This window comes from Cataglyphis hispanica, chromosome 17 (assembly GCF_021464435.1).
Source record: "Cataglyphis hispanica isolate Lineage 1 chromosome 17, ULB_Chis1_1.0, whole genome shotgun sequence".
Taxonomy (NCBI): Eukaryota; Metazoa; Arthropoda; class Insecta; order Hymenoptera; family Formicidae; genus Cataglyphis; species Cataglyphis hispanica.
This window is the reverse complement of record NC_065970.1, coordinates 1,460,816-1,481,697: the sequence shown is the minus strand read 5'-3', so window position 1 is coordinate 1,481,697 and position 20,882 is coordinate 1,460,816. Positions and strand designations below refer to the sequence as shown.

The 20,882-nt window shown below is 37.0% G+C and overlaps 2 protein-coding genes and 1 long non-coding RNA gene across 8 annotated transcripts in view; 2 read left to right on the top strand and 1 right to left on the bottom strand.

The window, feature by feature from the left end:
* Positions 1-13,273, top strand: part of LOC126855807 (limbic system-associated membrane protein-like) — a 32,630-nt gene extending 19,357 nt beyond the window's left edge. Inside the window, exons 1-10 of one of the 6 annotated variants that reach the window (XM_050603775.1) lie at positions 5,992-6,111; positions 7,704-7,805; positions 8,471-8,686; positions 8,991-9,112; positions 9,427-9,568; positions 10,176-10,273; positions 11,653-11,955; positions 12,555-12,747; positions 12,890-12,949; positions 13,085-13,273. In XM_050603775.1, the coding sequence (XP_050459732.1) occupies positions 8,485-8,686; positions 8,991-9,112; positions 9,427-9,568; positions 10,176-10,273; positions 11,653-11,955; positions 12,555-12,747; positions 12,890-12,949; positions 13,085-13,224 (1,260 nt within the window). In that variant the 5' untranslated portion in view covers positions 5,992-6,111; positions 7,704-7,805; positions 8,471-8,484 and the 3' untranslated portion in view covers positions 13,225-13,273. Of the gene's footprint in view, positions 1-5,991; positions 6,112-6,635; positions 6,806-7,319; positions 7,620-7,703; positions 7,806-8,470; positions 8,687-8,990; positions 9,113-9,426; positions 9,569-10,175; positions 10,274-11,652; positions 11,956-12,554; positions 12,748-12,889; positions 12,950-13,084 lie in introns of those variants that run through there. The other 5 variants (XM_050603770.1, XM_050603769.1, XM_050603773.1 and 2 more) reach the window with 5 other exon arrangements.
* A 407-nt stretch (positions 13,274-13,680) lies between these two features.
* Positions 13,681-20,368, bottom strand: LOC126855815 (cofilin/actin-depolymerizing factor homolog). The gene is made up of 3 exons (XM_050603793.1): positions 20,178-20,368; positions 14,776-15,018; positions 13,681-14,483 (listed from the first exon to the last, which is right to left on the bottom strand). The coding sequence occupies exons 1-3, from the start codon at positions 20,178-20,180 to the stop codon at positions 14,283-14,285; spliced, it is 447 nt and encodes a 148-aa protein (XP_050459750.1). The 5' UTR covers positions 20,181-20,368; the 3' UTR covers positions 13,681-14,282.
* LOC126855818 (uncharacterized) lies at positions 15,031-20,155 on the top strand. Its single transcript, XR_007688288.1, has 3 exons — positions 15,031-15,648; positions 16,043-16,846; positions 17,071-20,155. It is a non-coding gene; the product is annotated as an uncharacterized LOC126855818 (long non-coding RNA).
* Positions 20,369-20,882: the final 514 nt, after the last annotated feature.

The window sequence follows — 20,882 nt, the reverse complement described above, 5'->3', positions numbered from 1 at the left end:
CGGGTTTATTATATACACGATCGTAACTGCGGAAGATTTGCATATGCATGCGATAAAAAAATATACTCCGTGTGATAATGCTGAGAGATATTTTGTTTAGGAATAATATCGTAACACAGATTTAACAAGGGATATCTAAAACGCTCTTGGCGTATATTAATCATTATTATTGCAATTCCAAAGCCCTATGTAAATATTGGTTTGTAGATTATAACCGCCGCCAGCGGATTGTATAACGCTATTTCATTGCGATGACACTACAGCGACGCATGTAGCTACACGAACATCATTAACATGCGGAGGATGAAGCGGCATGACGAAGATATTCGCTGACGCGGTTATCTTACTTCTCAACGAAAACGTGTATTATACAGGCATATCCATCTCGCGTATTGCGTCACTAGATTGTCTCATTTCCATTCCCTTCGTACTATTATTTAAAAATAAGGAAACGTCATTCTATGTAATAATTTCATCTAATGATTCTTACTGAGATGTGTGATACAATCGACGATTTTTATTCGCGTTATTGATTGGAATTATATTGTTGTGTATTTTTGATATTATCTCTTCATCGCTAATTGTTCGATAAAACGAGATGACAGCGCGGAAGGTAAATAGCCAAAATATATTAAATGCATCATCTGATATTAATTAGTGAACGCAAATACGTTCGAATTGCGTCTGAGAGTACGTCGGCAGGCAGGGGGTGGTTATCGACCATTCCTGCTACATGCCACAAATTATCTCATTGGCCATATATGACCTTGGCCGCAGATTCTGCTCGCGTTACTTTCGCACTCGGCAATCTCAGCTTCGATGGTGAAACAATATCGGTACGGACGAAATCGCAAACGAGTTTCAACGATCTCTTTTGTTTCATAAAAATTATTCATCCTGGACTATTTATACTCACCGATTAAAATGAAATAATTAAACAACTTTTCTTAAATTTATTAAATATGCATCTTTTATTTATATATATAATAGTAAAATATCAAAGTAAAACACATAATGTTTTCTATAAACATGGATCAAAAAATACTTTCTTAAAAATTTAATAAACTTATGAAACGTACTACAATCACTTTGATCTCATTTTAAAGATAATTTAATTCTTTACAACTTTTCTTTCGGTACTTTTTATCGAAAAATGCATATTTTCCTTCATATTTGTAAAAATGTATAAAATTACTCTGATTTCAGAAGTTTTTGGCCGCTAACTTTTTAATGAAACACATGTTTTCTTGTTAGCGTATTTAATTATGTGTACAGATGTATGTAAACATAAATATTTTAAAAGAACCGATAAGAGAGAGAGAGAGAGAGAGAGAGTCGATGCTTTTTCCGAAAATATATTATAGATTTGCGCATTAAAATGATTGATTTATTTACATAGAAAATATTGCAACTATTGTGTAACAGAAATATCTGAATGCGTTTTACATTTATGCATTCTGACATATTTTATCATGCAACTTTTCACAATCGCGATTTGCTTTATGCTGTATACTTCTCTCTCTCTATTCGGATTTTATATATTCATTCTCTCTCTTTGTTTTCAAGAAATTTCAATACATTTTCAACAATGCAGAGTACGCAATTCCTCGTCTTTCACTTCGATCCATCCTCTTAACTTTCCGTTTCAAAAGCGTGGGTCTTTTTTTCTCTCTGTTTTCATTTTTATCTTTCTTTCTCTCTCTCTCTCTCTCTCTCTATTTCACTCTTCCCTTTTTTCCCTTTTTACTTATTTGCCACGACAAGGCAATTTATTGTGTAAACATCCTTGAAAAATTCAGCTGTAGACCACACTCGAATCTCACCGATTCGTCGCGAGTACACATTTTCTCAAAGAAAACACGATATTCGGGCTAACAAGATTTTTTTTTTTTCACCAGTTTTTAGTACCCTCGCAGTGTTATGTGTTCTTTAAATTTACAAGATAAAGTTATTGTGGAGCTACCAATCAATCAAATTGACCCACTTTTGCGAATGAAAAGGCAACCATGTATACCACTTATAGAGATATAATGTAATCTCTCGTAATGAGAAAATAGAATCGCTGTTAAAGGAAAACCGCCTTCCCGAAGAATCGCGAATGCTCGCGAAGAAACGATGGTAACCAACCGCGTAATACACACGGAATAGTTGCGGGAAGTAAGGGAAAAAATTGTTAGTTTGTGGATCTTCCAAATTGTTTTTCGCGTGTGAAATTTTACAGTACACTCGGTAATTGGATTTCGCCGCTAGCCATATGTACTCCATTGAAATTCCATGAAAAATTCCTAGAGGAGAAAATTCGAAAATCGCGCAATGTTTGAATTCGCGTACTCTATAATTATCGGTATATTTTCAACTTTATTTCAGAAATTCGCGAATTTTACGGAAAATTATTTATGATTCCTGATCAAATGTAAAAAAAAAATAATCTTGTTGAGAAATTAAATATGCGTGCGCGAATATAATAATATCCGTAAAATTAATAATACACGCGGTCTTCAAAGAAAAATATATTTTGTAATTACGAGCGTTATATGTTGTTTATTATGCATTTCGTTGATATGCGATGATAAAATTTTCTCTTTATGAAATTTTCTCTTTGTGAAAAAAAAAAGAGGTAAAACAGCCGAAAGGTAGTGCATTTTATATAGCAATTTATATTATCAGAAGCAACGATGTTAGCGCGAGCTTTAATGAAAATAATGAAACGCAATCACACATTCTCTCTCTCTCTCTCTCTCTCTCTCTCTCTGTATGTGTAACACTGATATAACACAGAGTTACTTGGCATTTTGGGGTTAACGCGGTTTGATCAGTCCGCCGCGGTACACACGTATAACACAATTTACGATGCGCCACCAATTATTCCAAACTACCAGTTTGACCTGAGATAAAATCGCTCGCCATCAAATTGCGTCGAGACAAAAGAATATATAAACATATTAGCATACATTAGGATAAGAAGAGTATTGAAGGAAAAAATTATATTAAAGGAAAAAAAGGACACACATTGGCTCATTCTATTCGACTTAGTATTATTCATCTCACAGCTATTTGTCTTTCGCGATATGTGTGTGTAATTATCAAATTATAACATGCACATCTATATATATATATATAAAAAATAGACAAAGCAAAAAGATGAGAAAGACACCGATCGGATGGACCAAAGTGCCCGTTGTCTCACTTTATCATTAATTTCAATTTTCTTATATTTAAAGCTCCGTTTATATTATTCTAAGGTTGATGAGGTCGAAAGAAACAAGAAAGTGGATAATTATAATGTCATTCACGCTTGTTTTTTTATTTATAATTTTCGCAATTATATAAACGCAATCGTCGATTGAATCGAGAATGAGAGGAACGAACGTGAGAAATGAATGATGCAAATAAGAGCAGTCTTAAAACGAGTGAAGGACTTCTCGTACCGCATTTGTACGAATAATCTTTCGCTCTCAATAAACAAAGGATTGTCTTTGTAATTTGCGGCGTTACCTAGAAGTGGAGAAGCTCGATAATTCGTCTTTGAATCGCGATCCAATTCTGAAACGTCTGCGCGATACCAAAACTGGGGTAAACCTACAGATAACCATAACTGTTGGTCAATACCTTTGCTCTTAATCTACTCCAACATTTCCCGGAAGACCCGCGCCAACCTGGATCTCGCGCGACCGTAAATTACGTCCTGAACTAATCATCATTCTCTCTCGGATATGTTCGAAGATCTCGATTGAGATCGTGTCTCGTGTTTATGGCAGCGACGAATTTCTCCCCTATCTCATCAAATAAGCCACATCTCTCTCCCCTCGGGTTTCAAGACTAGGATTACCTCGAATCCCAGAAATGTCTCACTTATAAAAATCCAATGATCCAAGAATGTTATCAAGTATAAGGATTGATACTCGAATAACGCAAATATAAGTTGTACGATTTTTCTAATTATTAAATATATAAAATAAATGACGTGCATAATATAAATGTATATAAATTAATTTTATCTTGTCTTTCTAAAGAAATGAAAAAAAATGAGATATGTAACCAACGATAAGTGCCAAGATATTCCGCTCGAGAAATAATGTTTTCAAGAAAAATACTAACCGCGATCTTTCTCACTTCCGTTCACGAGCGGTGGATATCCCCTTACGAGACCTTCGTAAACACAATTTAACCCGAGGAGGAAGACACGATGGTCGGAACAGCGAGACCGGTGCTTCGGTGAATTAGTGTCAATTAAGTCACAACTTTTTAGCTAGCGTGAATACGCGACTGCCACGTAATTTCTTTCCTCGTGTGTGAATGACAATGGAGAAATTAGTTTGCCGACGATCATTTTGTTCTCTTTTAGCTTTCCATTTCATTATGTCTATTTCCCAATTTACTGTTTTAAAGAGATACTCGAATATCGCTTTCTTTTATTTTTTTTTCAAGTTTGTCCATGAGTTAAAAAAAAATAAACTATATATTCCGAAAGATAAATGTATAAAAAAAGCACTTATACATATATATATATATATATATATATATATATATATATATATATATATATATATGTGTGTGTAGAGAGAATTAATTTTACAATTATTCATGTCATTTAAATAGAAGCAAGCGAAATTACTTTTCAAAGCCGAAAATGGCCTTTAAATCCTGATAAGACGGATAAGATTTTTCGGTTTTATGTTCACCGAGCATTTTTCACTCGATTTTTTACGCCGAGCACTATCCACTCTATAAATCTTACACCCATTCTTTCGTAATATCCTGTATACTTTGCGAGAGATTTTCGCTCGAATAAATCACGATAAAACTTCAATGCTATACTTGATAGTATCCGCAACGTAACGTAAATATGGTTAAATAAGCGGGAATCAAAGGACGGCTCTGACGAGCGAAAAATATATCGACGATCCGTCACGACTCAGATCTCGCCGAAAGCTCCTGGCTCGATCCTGGCAGGATTCCTTTAAAAATCCATTTAAGAGGATTTTCGTCGACGCTTTAATGGATGCATCAGATAATTGAGTACCATTTTAGAGCGCCTTCATCTCGACTTGGATTAAGTATATTCACATAGATTCGCACGACCACGCGCGCGCATAGCTCGAGGAGGATTACCTTCCTCTCCCGCGGCATCTTCATCTTCCTGGCTCCTCTCTTTCTCGTCCTTTGTCCCCGCTTGAAAATAAAAGAGAACTAGGCCATTCATAAGGATTGACAATGTGCGATCAGAGTGTCGTCCTATATATTTTTTTTTAAACTCTAATTAGTCGCGCCAGATGCGCGATCCTGTCTATTCTGAATAACACAATGCTTGAAAAATGTATGGAATAAAAATGTAAATATGTAGTATTTTTTCTAGCATGCAATACGTTTGGCAACGTAAAATTTGTCCGTTTATTATTTAAATATTAACTTACTAATTTTTAATTTAGTCATTTGCTATATAATATATGCAATATTTATTAATGTATTATATGACGCACATAAATATGATTATTTATGCAGCGAGCTGCCATTCAGTTCGCTCCTCTCATTTGCAAGTGAAGAAAGTCAAAGCTTGAAGATCGAATAAATTTAAGGCGCGAGACGGCAGATACCTGTAAAAAGATCAGCCCATTTATGCAGAAAAGTTTCGTAGCGTTGCATAAAGTATACCGATTTTTGAATTGTAAATAGGTATCTCCATCAACAATCGAAAAAAGTTGAAAGCCAGCGATAAAATGTTAACCATTTATCGCTTCTGCAACGATACATTTAATCGGGAAATAACTCGGCAATGTGGATGAAAACGTGCAATATTTCGCTGCGTCAATATACGAAGATATTTGGAATAACATCAGATGTGTAAATTGAAGATAAAATTAATTGTACAACAGTTGAAATGATTTAAATTAAAAGATAATAAAATTGTAGCAGAATTATTTAAAGCGATCGATTTGCTTTTATTTTATTTTATTTTATTTTATTTTTTTTTTGTTTATTATATATTTCTAGAGGGTGAGGAGGGGAGAGACGTAAGGAAAATGTCGCAATGATCTAAGAAGCGTCGAAGCGGCGAATCGTTTATTGGATTAACAGTCTAATGGATAACTCAGGCGAATGGCTCTATACACGGTGCGTGTTCGTGCGTAAATTGAACAAATTATAGAAGAATGCCTTTGGTGTTTGTGGGTGGACACCCTCTGCCCCTATAGCAGTGGCTTTGCGATAGAATAGACGGTGGTTCTCAATTCAACTTGCACCTTCATCTGAGAAAGCATCAATCGATCAAAATACCACGCGTCCAAAATCTTCATAAAATTTTTTCTTTGTTAAAATAAAATTAATTTAAATTTAATTCGTATATATAACGCGTGCAATTTATATTTATTCACACATCTTTATTCTTCGGAAATAATTTATTAATCATTTTTCAACCTAATTAACAATCAATTAATTATGCAACACAAAAATATTTCAGTTAGCATTTATCGCGAGAACAAAATTTTATGAATCAGAAAGTTGATTTTGGTCGATTGTTGTTGATTTGCATGAGTACCCTTTCAAGACGTACAACGGACAACTGGTCATAATTACGAGAGATGATATGTGTGCGTGTGTGTTAAGATCGTACAGAACACGAATCATATCTTGAAGCGAGATCAGTGCCTCGTGAAAGACCGAATGGATCACGTGCATGAGAAGAAGAGCTGAATATTTTTTTTTTTTTGTGTAATTTCAATACAAATCTCGTGTTTTCGGTGTGACGCGTGCGTTATTATAAGAGAAATGTTGCGCTTTATTTGGATATTTTATATCTGTACGATAGGTAAATGTAAATATATAATAACTTTTTTTATTGGCGCGTACAGGTTGTTAGAAATACGTATCAGAATTTGCGCATCAAGCGGATAAAAAATATTAATTGAAAATATTAGATATGTCTATAAGAGAGATGTGGGATTAAACAAAAATTAATTTCTTAAAAGGTTTTTTTTTTTTTCTCACAGAAAAAGTCTCGCGCGTCATTTACGAATGATTGATCCATTTTATTGTTTTCTCACTTTAGATAATCGTCGCGAGATAAGAAGGAATACTCTTCAAGTAACCTAGTTTTTCGTAATCGAAACATCAGTTCATAATCGGCCTGAAATATCTTTTGTACATAAGGCGACATAATTGTAGCCGTATTTCCGTATGTGCGAATCGATCCTCTTTGAGAAGGAAAACTTACGCGGGTCGGAGGTACGTAAAAAATTGTTGATAAAACCTTATCGCTCGCTTTGCTCTGGCGCACGCAACTTCGGCAATCGATTTCGTTCGCCCTGACGAGTTTCCGCGAGTGCGTGAGCGAAGGCATAATCGCCTACTGCAGTTTTGTTTTCGCACGACATAAGCGAAGGTTGTGCGTCATGCAGGCCACGTGGCAGCGTCATATAGTAATCGATCAGACAAGAAAAGAGAGGACTTTCGCGCGTGCATAATAATCCGAAAGAAATTTCGCGCGATCACGCATGCATGGAAATAATCCGAGCATTTTTATGCGAATGAAAAATACAGGAAAAGAAAAGAAATAACTGATAGAAAAAAAAAACAGAGCGAATATTTTGCGATGCGAGCAATGTTTTTAAACGGCGAGTTAGGTTTCGTCGTGTTATGATTTATATATTTGCGTTGATATTTACATGTTATGTGTTGTTACGTTTTTTTTGTTTTTTTTTTTGCAGGGACGCTTGCCACGACAAGCCGCGACTTCCGAAGCTACCCGACGACAATAAAAACCTATGAGAACGATACGGTTTTGTTGCCCTGTTACGTGGAAGATCAGGGTATGCCATTATTATTAACGATCGATTATCTTGCGTCTTTTTGTCTGTTCTCGAAATGATTGATATACTTGCTCCCCATCTAGCACCAGAGTTCACTCATCTTGTCAACTCTACACTTATACATACATACGTGTACACAGTAGGATGAAATTGTTACGTTCATAAAATACCTCAACATATTCTTATATATATTTAAACTGCAATCTCAGTCTCGCAATAACGACACACATCATTTTTTATCATTTTGTTTTTTGAAAGCATCGTTATTTCTACCTAGACGAGCGTGCAAATTCGAGATAAAGTAACACGGGAGAGAATATTTCCGGTCCACTCACACTATGTCTACTATATGTCTTGTCTCGCCGAGAGCATTGCGAATGATTCGTCATGAGTCTTGTTGAAGCATCACTTTATTAGGGCAAATATTTACTTATTTTTTGCACGCATGTGATTCTGCTTTTTTCCTTCTCCGATGCATTAATCTGTTGTTGCCCGAAGAGAACAGAAGGTACAAACTTTCTCATCGCGAACCATTTTCTTCGACCCTCGTTAGCAAACACAGTAAACATGCTACGTGTGTCGAAGTCGAATGTCGGTTTTTCGGGATTGCGAATGGGGTGGTTTATTCGAGCGCGCGGAAAAGCCTGTTATTTCTGCCCTTGTAGGTACGCAAACTAGGATGAGATGGTGGCGAGAGGAGGTTCTTTTAGCCGACAGCTTCGAGATGGACCGGCAGACCCCCGAAAGAATCACCTTGTTCAAGAACGGTAGTCTGCAAGTGCTAAATGTGCAACGGGAGGATAGCGGCGAATATGTGTGTCAGGCGATCCGGCCGTCTCCTTGGGGACACATTACGCAAGTACACGAGATCGAAGTAATGTGTGAGTACGACAATAGTATAGCGGACGCAGATGTATGCCGAGACAAAGCGTTTCTCTCTAGAGTATAAGATCCCAAAAGAATTCTTCTTCTGTACCGTCGGCGCGTTGAAAGGATTTGTTTTTGTATTTGCGAATCCATCTATCTTCTTTCGGCGCTTATCCAGAATCGTTTCCCCATCCTCGACTTCTCTCCACCCGCAAACTCTGTTCAAGCAAAGATCTGAATTTCGTACGCGTATGCGTAAATGTAAGGTTGTTATATATATGGCAAATCTATTTGTCCTTTCTCGCTCTATTCGTTCAGATCCGCCGAGCGTGGAGACTATACCGGCGTCCGGCGAGCTAGAAGTTAATCTTGGAGAGAGGGTGTACATGCAATGTGTGGCGAAGGGTGTACCGGCCCCCATCATAAGTTGGAGGACGAAGGTAAATCGATATTCTCCCCTTAGTCTACTCGATATACCATGCCAATGATATTAGACGATTCGCGCCAAAGTGCGGACAGAAAATGTTGGACAGATATATATATATATATATATATATATATATATATATATATATATATATAGAGAGAGAGAGAGAGAGAGAGAGAGAGAGAGAGAGAGAGAGAGAGAGAACGCATCAAAAAACAGAAATGATCGGATAATAAGTCAATTAAATTAAAGTGGATTGCATGTATGCTCTGTGATAAAGAATGGTATGCACCTCCCGCTTCTTCTTCTTCTTTTTCTTCTTCGTAGGACGGAGAAATCCCATTATTGGCTGTCAGATCGCAATTGAGTTTTCATGCTGAAAATCGGAATCTCTCCGGCAGGTATACCTGCGTCGCCACTAATGAAGTCAGCGATCCCGCCGTTGGGCATATAGATCTACGTATTAGATGTGAGTTAACGTGTATATTTATATCTTTATTTTCCTTTGTAATTTTTTGCTCTCCCTTTATAATTCTTAAATTTTCTATATTTCTTCATCTCTCGTAATTGCATTAGCAGCTTCACGAAATTATATCAAATGTGTGCATCTACGCGATTAATTGTGACTTTAATTATAATTAAACGATCATGTAAATCAGGCGCACTATCCTCCGCGTTATAACAGCTAGACGTAATTAAGTCAAGAAATTGCTACAGATTGCTCCTTTGGTATTCCAATCAAACGCATGAGCGAGTCAATTATGTTCATATGTACATATGTACATTTGCTAAGAATGTTTTGCAGACATTAATCGACCATCTTCGTGACCCGCATTAACAATTCACTTTCGCGATATCAGAACAGTTAACAAGTCTTATGTGCGCGTTTCAAAAACATGTTTCAAATATAACGCAATTTTTCTATTGCTTAATTAAATGATGTATGTATAATTAGCTCGAGTAAAAATCAAAATTGATCAACGAGGAACATGAATCCTAATTTTTGTTGAGCTCACAATCTCTCCTTTTTATTATTCTATTTTAATATTCCGTAAGCATTTATATGGAAATTTCAGACAAGCCGGAGATTTACGTGAAAAAACCGTGGGTGCACGCGTATCCAGGAATACGAGTACAGCTGGATTGCACGGTGACTGCCTGGCCCGAGGCGAAGGTAAGATGCCTTTCTTCGTCATGACTGTCGTCTCGTTAACAGTTTGAACAACGATTAACGCGACAATTACGCGCAGCACGATTCGGACTTTTAATTGATTTTGCAAGCGCGGAAAAACGAGTTTATACCGGAGAATCCTACGCGCGAACGTTGTCGTGTTTTGCCGCTTTTAAAACGCAGCTCTTGAATATCGATGAGACAAATCTTGTAAAAAAATATCCCTCATTTTCCAGATATTTTTATTCAAAATTCCAGATAAAGAAAATATTTTAAAGATCTTTTGGTACGACTCTCTGAAATAAGTTTTCTTTTCTATGTTTTTTTATTATTTTTCATTCATATACAGGAAAAACACAGAGCTATTTAAATTTTAAATGCTAGATTTTGTACTGAAAAAAAAAATGAATAGCTTTTGTAAAATAAACATTTTTTACTTGCGCAACATTTTCTTTGTCACTAAAAATTACAATAAAAAATAATATTGAAAATATATATCCATAATATATATTTATATTTGACTTGTCAGCTTTTTTTTTATAAGAGCAAAATTATTAAAGAGAAAATATTTTTTAAATTTTCCCAAGTCTCACTAAAATTACATGAGAATTTCCTGAAAAATCCAGGTTTTTCATGTTTTGCCAGAGAGTAAAAATGGAATTAAAATAAAAATAGTTGAATCAAGATAGGCCCGCGAAAAGAATTTATTTCTGCGAAAATAAGTAGATGATTCCCTTGCACAAGGCCAATGAAAAATTCTATCCGCACGATTAGTCGTCTCGGTCGAAGAATCTCGACACCCTCATTAACCCCTAAACTACTTTGAGAGATGAAAAAGGGATCCGCGCAATAAAGGTCCTGCGCATATCGTAAAAATAAATTCCGAAAACAAAAGTTCTTATTAAAACTTACGTACGATTAAAATTCTTTTTTTTTTTCACGTTATATGAGAGAGCGAATGATATACAATATGACTTTGGCAAATGGAACTTGGCGCTCAATACAAATACGAAATATTTTTCTGGTGTACGTTTTGGTGAAACGTCTTTTAGATTTCAACGAGTTCTTCACGCTCAGTAACTAAATGAAACCGCCCCGCCGGCTAAGCAATTTCTCACCGTGATCCCTTAAAGCCAGTCGCACGTGACAAATCGATTCGTGGGGAACGTGACTTACGGGACCTTTTTTTTCTTTTCTCGCAAAAAAAGAACGAACTAGAAGAGTTTATATCATCGCAGCATTCGACAATCGATCCGGCGAGATCGTCGGTTACCAGTATCTTCTTAAAGTAATAATTAATAAAAATTAATGTTATATATTATAAATTGCAGGGATCTTTATATGTACACTATCTGTTTTTATTAATCTTAATTTTTTTTTAGGTTGATTGGTATTTCAAAAACGAAACATTGAAATACACATCGCGAATAGTGAGACATGATGCTGGGAACGATCATAGTCTGGTGATAAGGAATGTAAAGGTAAGCGATTACGGTTCCTATCTCTGCAGAGCATCAAATTCTCTGGGAGTCACTGAAAAGATCATCGAACTATCGGAGATCGCGAATCCGGCAATCTTCAAGAAAGAATCGCGCAGCACGTCTAGCACGTCGTATAATTTCATCTGGGAGGTCGACAGCTACAGTCCTATCATCGAATATCAGTTCTGGTTTCGTAAATACAAGGTGAGATTTTGTTTTAAAAATAGCTCAAAACCATGAATTAATGATGATATGATCTTTCGTAAGGAAATCTTTAGAAAATTGGTATAAGGTGAATGGAAGAAAATCTCGTCTCGTGTCTCTCCGAAATGAGACAACATGGGATCCATTTCGTGGATTCGTGCGTTGCTCACGTTACAATTTTGATGGTTGCCGTACATGCAAGGGTGGTCGTGGAGAAATAATTGAATAAAAGGCAACGTCTTGTGCGCTATTTTAGAATCTTCCATCATGTAATGATATCGATCGAAATTTGTGTAGTTTTTTATTTCAATTAGTCTTGTGTAAGATGGACAAGAAATAAAGGGCAACGAAAAAGAAATGCAAAATATAGCGTTGAAATATTATATGAAAGGTATTGACTGTTTTCTTATGATGAGCCAGCGAAGGAGAGAGATTCTCTTTTTAATTGAAAAATCTTTGTTGTAATGACCCCGAGCTATATCAGTTTGAAGTAATAAAGCATTTGACAGGTTTTCATATTATTTTCGATATTACGTTTTCTTAAAATCTGATTTCACACCAATCAGATGTTATGTGACGTTATTTTTATATGATCGCAGAAGGATACTAACGGCAAATGGCACAGATTGTATATACCCGGTGACAATGAAGTTGTCAGCCCTGTGCATGTTCATTCCTTCAATCTGACAGGCCTGGACGTGGCGACCCATTACGAGGCAGTCGTTTTATCCAGAACTCGCTACGGATGGAGTCATCCTTCAGCAATACTGCGCTTCCACACCGAGGGAGCTTGTAAGTAATAAAGATAAATCGCTTCCTTTCTCTCTCTCTCTTTCACACACACACTTACTCACTTTTTCGCACACGATACACCGATCATGACAAGGAAAAAACTCAAATCACACATAAAAATTTATCATATCTCGTTTTATAGCCATCGATTCCAGCGAAAATTTCGAGACTGATGGCGATCAAGAGCAGAACATGATATCTGGTGAGTATAATGATTTAACTTAAATTTTTTTTATTTAAAATATTATTTCTTTTAAGATAATAATAAAAAGGAAATCTTGAGAGAAATAAAATAATAAAATAAAAATTATGATACATGCTCGATTTTTGTTTATAGGTATACAGCTCGCATCCATGTCGCAGCACTATCCTTTGGCAGCGGATGCAAATGGATCAATGTATCATCGAGTGAAAACATTATTGTTGATGTTAAGTATGCTGTGTACTTTAATCATAATATTCGACAGCAGATTTTAAACGTTTGTACAAAATGCGAAAAAAATATAAAACGAACTGTTATAATTTATGTAATATAATTACTTGTGAAAGTTGCCATTATCTGTCGAGCATGCTGATCGCATCGCATCGACGAGTCATCTTCATTAACATTCACAAAAATATTATTACATTCTTCATAGTGACTGTGATTTTACTCTCAAAAAACAATATGATGCAAAAATATTTGATGTGAATTTTTTCTTTTTTATTTTACATTGAAATCGCGAATAATTTAAGTAATTAAAGCGATTTATATTAAGCAATATTTGCAAGCAAACTGAAATTACCGGTAAACTCTATTACATATATTTCGAAAGAATCTACTTTTTTACCATTTGAAGAACAAGTCGTACCGTCAGTTGAATCAATTGGATGAACCTTGCGCAGAATTTGTTCTGGTGAGCGCCATAAAGAGATTGAAATCTGCATTATCAATTAATTTTTTTCGTATTTTATTTCTTCTTATCACATCTTTTCCAGTCTGTTTCGGTTTTGTGTGCAGAAATATGATCGGAAATGTAATGGGTTTTACTAACAGGACATAACGAGAAGTCATAATGAAATGAATTTAATTTAAATGTTATACAGTCTGTGAGAAAAAAAGTATAATAATTTCATTCTTACTGCTTGACTGGTTGTAAATTGTTTTTGTATTCTTATACAATTATCTTATAATTATATAATAATAGTATATTAATATTATATCAGACAGATTCACACAACGTTCGCGGTATGAAAGGGGATACCCCCTTGTTTATCCTTCTTTTCTCATTCCTGTTCATTTTTGATATTAATAATGCTTACATTCCCCTGGTGACTAATATACGTAGCGCAAAATACTTGATAATCGGTCTCCTTTAAAAGTGAAAAATGTGTAAAAATGTGAACCCTCGATGCAACGACAGTATAGAGCATTACTGTTTTTTTTTCCTTTTTTTCTTTTTGTTTGTTTCTGGGAAGTTAATTCACAATGTATCGTATTCCTTGATTTTTTTTCTCTTATCTCATAATAGGTTTTGGATTTTATTGGAATACTCCTAATTCCTGTCGGTAGCTCGAAGTTTCTCCTCAACAGCCTCCTCGGAGGCCTCCGATAGATCCGTCGCCTGTATGTACTTTTGCACACCGACCAGCGACTTTTTCAGAGCGTCAAAGGAACTCGAGTACAACATCTTCTTCTTAACCTTGGCCGTGTCGGGACACCACGACATTAAGAACAGTTTCTGTTTCTTGGATGCCTGTAAAAGAACAATAGTACGAAATGATATATTTTTAAGAACATTTTTGGTTATCAAAGATAATTTATTTTATATAGAGTTAATATATAGAGTGAATTAGGAAACATAATATACAATTGAATGAAAAGAAAATGTTTCCTCTTTCGCAAAAATAAGTCGAAAATGGAATAAAATCTCTTCGTACAAAGCTTCATTTTCAGGTGAATTGATTTGAAATTTGGAAGACAGATAACACATTTACATTTGACTTTTTTAAGCTTGAGAATGACATCTGGGAAAACGATATAATTACCTCGGAAGTACCCTGACATTGATGAGTATATTCAAAATCGAACAGACCGTAGCGGCACTCCCCGCTGCCGCCCTTCTGCAGATCTTCAAGAAAGGCGTCGTAAGCCGCGTCGCGAGGTCCGATGACTTCGACATCTATCTGTCTTTCATCTTTGATGTAGAAGATCACATATCGGTGCTTTTTGTCTTTCTTTATCTCTTCGTACGTTGTCTTGCAAACGTCTGCAACTGTTACTCCAGATGCCTAGTAAAACATGAAAAAAGCGAGACATGTAATTAGACAGTGGATTAATTGATCGTTTTTCATTCTATATATTTTCTAATATATAGCTATTATCGTTTGCATTTTAAGGTACCTTTTCTTTAAGGAAAAATCTTAAAGATTTTAGAAAAAATCTAATATCTTGTTTTATTCCAGTTTATTACGAAACAGACTGAATGTATAAGATTTAATGAGATTTATTCCTTGACATCTTGCTGTGACAAACGATGGTATACGAAAAGTTGCATGAATTTCAACAGCTTTTGATTCGATTGATTATATTGCGCTACGGTAGTCAATCGATCGACAGCAGGATATTTCACATATGGATACGATGTGTCGGCATTTAGCGTTGCTCTGTCAGTCAGGCCGTTTAAGCTTATTTCGCGAGTACAAAATACGCGTGTGGGGGACATTCGCTACCGAAATAAATTCTTCCCACGCGCGAATCGCAATGCTAAAAGAGATCCGGCGATCCACTTCTAAAGTTATCCCCTGGCTCTTGGGCACGTGTCGCGCGCCACGAACTTTTAGCTCATCGTCTTTCCTCTTCACGTCGTAGAAATTGATGAAATACGATTGGATGTAAGGAGGAATATCTTCGATGGAGAAGTACGAAGACAGAGATATTTTGTGATTCTTCAAATCTTATCAAAAATAAAAAAAAACTTTAGAATTACTTTTATTAAAATAGTATATATTCTGAATTTTTTATATTAATTTAATTTACTATCTCAACACAGATAATTTTTTTCGCTTTTGCAAATGTATGAAAATGAAATTGGCATTCGAAAAATTATATGAATGATGCCTACATTTTTGTCTATAGATGAATAAATTTTACTGTCATTATTTAATTAAAAATAAGATTTTTAAAAAACTATGCTCAAATACAGGAATAAAATTTTCTAGTTGATTTAATTGTCGAGTAATATTTGATTTTGTCAAAAACATATATAATCGATACTAATATTAATTTATCATTGCTCATTCTATACGATTAAAGGAATCAGTTTCGAGGAAGGGTCCCGCGAGGAACGCGACAGTTGGAAAGCGGCCAACGAACGCAGAGGATGCAACACTCCTGGGTCGATATCCTAACGGGGCGGCGACAAGGGATGCCGGTTAAAGGGATGAGGGGGCAACTCCCTCTTCTGGGGCGTGTTGTACCCCTCTCGAACACAAGCCTCGCACAAGGTCAAACGGAAGATGATTCATCCCTAGCTGACCGAAGGATTTGATTTAATGCCTCGAAGAAATGAATCTACATCGTGTCAGCTGCACTTTCTGCATTTCAGATAAAAATACATAGGAAAATGTTTAGGTCTGCGAGAGAAAAAAAAAAGAGTATTTAACTATAAAAATTAAGAAAACTAATATGAATCGATTCGATAACATTTTTTAAGCATTAAAATTTTTTTTTCGCCAATAAGGTTTTAACGTCGCGCGTCATTTCAAGGAACGATGCGATAAATACTACACTTTCCGCGAAAGACCATCATAAAGGCGAGAGAAGATAATTAACCCGGCTGCCGGACGTAAAAGACGTCAGTGAACTTCGAGAGTTGCTAGCCCGCAAGAAAATAACCGACCTCCTTACAGGCTCATTGAATTTTTCCCTCTCTCTTTCTTCGCTCTACGAACAGACCGTTCTCTGCACTATATGCATCGCTCTCTTCTTTCTAGTTCACTGTCATCTTCGAGGCGCGGCCAGGAACGAGGGGACACTAAAGGGGAGTTAGCAGATTGGAAAAAGGGGATAGTTTTGAAAAGAGAGCCGGTTCTTCTCTTCATTTCCGAGGATACGCGCGTAAATATAAAAGAGGCAATTAAAATTATAAAACCGAGATTATTAAAAGAAAACCTGAGATCAAATATTAACGAAACAAATTTAGTTATTTATAATAAATCTGTATATCAATTTAAATCTTGTACAAGTGCATATACTCCATATGCCTCTTTTTATATATTATTAAAAATTTCGTAAGGCTTTTTTACAAAATACAATTTGACACTTACATATCTATATTTCAGGAAATGCAAAAAATTATTATCATCAAAAGAATATGTTTGCCATAAGATTTCGTTCGCATATTCGAGAAATGGATCCTTACTTGGCATTACCACGTTATGCGACGTGTCATAGCGTCATCGCTCTGCGAACGCATAAATTCTTACGTAGGAGGATCGTGTTGGCAAAAGGATGCATATTTGCCAGAGGGTTAAGGTCGTGCTTAATCGCACGGATGGGGGATCGCATGAACGTGACGGTGATCCGATAGCGCGCGCGTCTCTCCAGTATGCGAGTCATAGTTTTATATTTATATACTGCAAGCCCGCAAGTGGTTTTGATAAAGGAACGTGAGCATCGCCGTATTTATGCGATATTAAAATTTTTTGCAATACACATAAAGTAGATGCTCCATTATCATCGGTCGCCTCGTTATTTTGCCATTTCGCGTTGATTCTTTCTCTCGTTACATCAGTCACGGTTAGTGGATCTGATTTTACAGAAAAACATAGCGAAAGAATAGCTCAGTCAATGTGTCATGGATGCTTTAGTAGTATAATAACAAATAAGTATTTTCATTATCACACACAAATACATTGGGAAGATAATTTTCAACGTGAACTTTGTTGTATAAATAATATTATTTAATATAAAAAAATATAATTTTTCTTAAGTATTATAACATTGTTAATCTTTTATCACTGATGGAATTCTTATCGAATTATTTTCTTTGTGTTGTATAGTAGTAGATTCTAATATACTAGTTTCTATCATAGTATTACAAATTAGTTTATAAAATCAAAATTAGAATCGCCTCAGAAATAGACTTATGCTCCTGCGATATCTTTTATAGATCGCGATGTGATTCGAAGGTGGATTATAGTAATATAAAACGATCAAATGGTATACGATAATGGGACAATAGAAACTGATATCTGCAAGAATATTTCTCTCTCTCTCTCTCTCTCTCTCTCTCTTTCTCCTTCATACACCTGTATGTACATTCATATCAGATGCAGCAAATATAACGTGATGCAACCGAGAACAGATTTAATCTCTTGCTGTTAATGGAAATTGATATTATCTCGTCATCGTAAATTTTTGTAATAAATTTTGAGAAAAATAGTGCGTTGAGTACTTGAGAGGATAGAAAGAAATGGATCCGAATAAAAATAGTCAGCAACGACACGCGATTTAAAGCGCTGACCGAAATAAATGCGTACGCAACGCTTCCTCTTTTACGCAAACGAACGAAAATGACAGATCCCGATAGCGATTCCACGATCTTGAAACGATGCTTTGCAACTTCTTGCCAATTTTATTATCTAAAATTTGGAGAGCACACAACTAAAATTTTTTTATTCCAAATAGACGCATATATAAAACAAATTTAGATAAAAATTTGTCCTAGAGTAATAATAAAAACTTTAGTGTAATAAACTTGAGTATAATAAAAACTTTTTAAATGCATTTTTATTAAAAAGTATTCAAAAGAGGATAGTTAAAACGTAAACCGGAATTCATATGACGCGTTTACAATTGAAGGTAGTAGCGACACTGGTTTGGGGGAAGCATCTACAGTTCTCTTTCTCTCTCCTTCATGCAATCTCTCTTTATCACGCAATATCTCTCTCTCTCTCTCTCTCTGTCTCTCTCTTTCTTTTTCTGTACAGTAGTCACTCGAATGGCGTTTAGTGAATGTTTGTCAAAAGCGAGCGGTGTTCACGTTGCGCAATGTATAATTCTTCGCTTTGTGGTTAATGAAAATGTCAAACCGGCAAAAAAAAATTTGCGACCTTCAATTTAATAAAGAAACTTTCAATATGTATCTAGATGAAATTTTTCAAAAAAGAATTGTGAAGAACGACAGTTGTATACATAAAAAAAAAAAATTTTAATTTTCATATAATTTATATAAAAATAAACTTACTAATAAAAAAATTGAATAAATTTAAGCTATTCATATAATACAGCGCCATGCGATAAACATTAATCCGAGATTGGGGCACAGACGATATCCTCGAAACCGGGCGCGTAAGTAGTCGCACAGCTTTTTTTTCGCGATAATAAATAGATAATGTCAAAGACAAGCGGATAAATATATTGTTGTTTCAATTGTGTTTATCGGAATATCATAAACGCGGCTTTAACGATTATAATTATGACGAATCAAATTATTGGCATTCCGTTCCGGCAAGTCATTACCTTGTACGTCGTGTTATTGAGGCAATTTTGGTCGACGACGTTTCGAAAATATCTTGGAAATAATTTAAATAAACATTGGCTTGTGTGTATGTGTACATAAATTTCTTGTGTCGGAATAAATTGAGATTTGTGTTGTGAGTAGATATATCCCCTCTTAAAAGACGGAGTTGAAAGGAGATAGAGCCAAATCGCGCGTTAACTTTAATCGACATTTATAAAAACGGCCGGCAAAGTTGCTATTGCGCGAATAGCGATCATGGCGTAGGATACACGTATCCCTCCATACCATTGGGAAGATCGAACTCGTCGGAATTGCACCGATTACGATCCGGGCGTACCGCTCGGAAAGGCAAAGGAAAGAGGCGACGGAGATGGAGATTGAGAGAGAGAGAGAGAGAGAGAGAGAGAGAGAGAGAAAGAAAGAGAAAGCGAAATAGCGAAAGACGGAAAAAACGAGCGGTAGTCGCCTAGGCACGAAAGCGCGATCTCACGCCACGGTGCCGCGATGACGCGCGAGAATCATCGCCCATCGTCGGGCCGCGGTCGGCATGCCGACCGTGTAGAAGTGAATCATACGCTTCCTGGAAACGATGGCAGGATCCGCCGTCGCGGAATCCGCACGCGAAGAACGGAAGGAGTGGGAGGAGGGGAGAGGAAGGAAGAATACGCGAAACGCCACGACGACGCGAAATTCATCCGGTCGCTGTTGCTGAGAAAGTGAGGCGTATCCGATCCGAGGACTGCCGGACCCCTCGAGGCCAGAAATGGCCGACCGGCGCGTCTGCTGCGGCCATAACCACAAAAAAGTCGTCGTGTGCCGGGCGAGCGGCCTCGCCCGAGCCTCGCGTCGCCGTTCGCGTTTACGGACGGTATACTCCCCGATTTCTCTCCGATAGTACTTAATACGCGACCAACGGATATTTACCATTTTCCGTAGGAAGTCGTGTAGCCGGTGGGTAGAGTCACGTGAACGAGCACTCTTTAACCAACACTTTCCCGGAGTATCTCGGCCGTGGTGGAACTGGATAGCGGCGCGGTGTCCAGTCGAAGGGGTCGCGCGGCTGGCTCACGGGCGAACGGGAAGGGAGGCTCCTCTCGCGACCAGCCGGCTCTTTCCTCTCCGCGAATCCTGTATCCCTACGCCTGCGCGCGCAGCGCCGTCGCGACCGGCGACGCTGATTGGTCCGCGTCGCGTTGCCCGCGCCCCGTCAAGTGACGTCAAAAATTCGCGGTCGCGTGCGCGCATTACAATAAGGGATGAAAAAATATTCGTGTCGTACTCGTCGCACGAATCTTTGGCATTCGAAACGCGCTAGCCTATTCCGCGACACGTGCACGAATAAGCGGAGGATCGCGTCGTACGCGAGGTTCGCGACGCGATCGTGCACGCCGGCGCGATACGAACAATGAAATCGCCGCGAATCGCGCGACGAATATGATGGGAATCGATTGACAGTCGGCGCTGAGAGACACCGGTCCGGCATACCATTGTACCTATCTAGGCGAAATCGATTCGTGAGAATCGCATGGAGGAGGTTTCGGGAGGAATTAGTCATTGACGCGGACGTGCCAGTCGCGCGGTCCAATCGCCGTTAGGGACGTAGGGAAATTGCCTTATATGGGCAGCGGT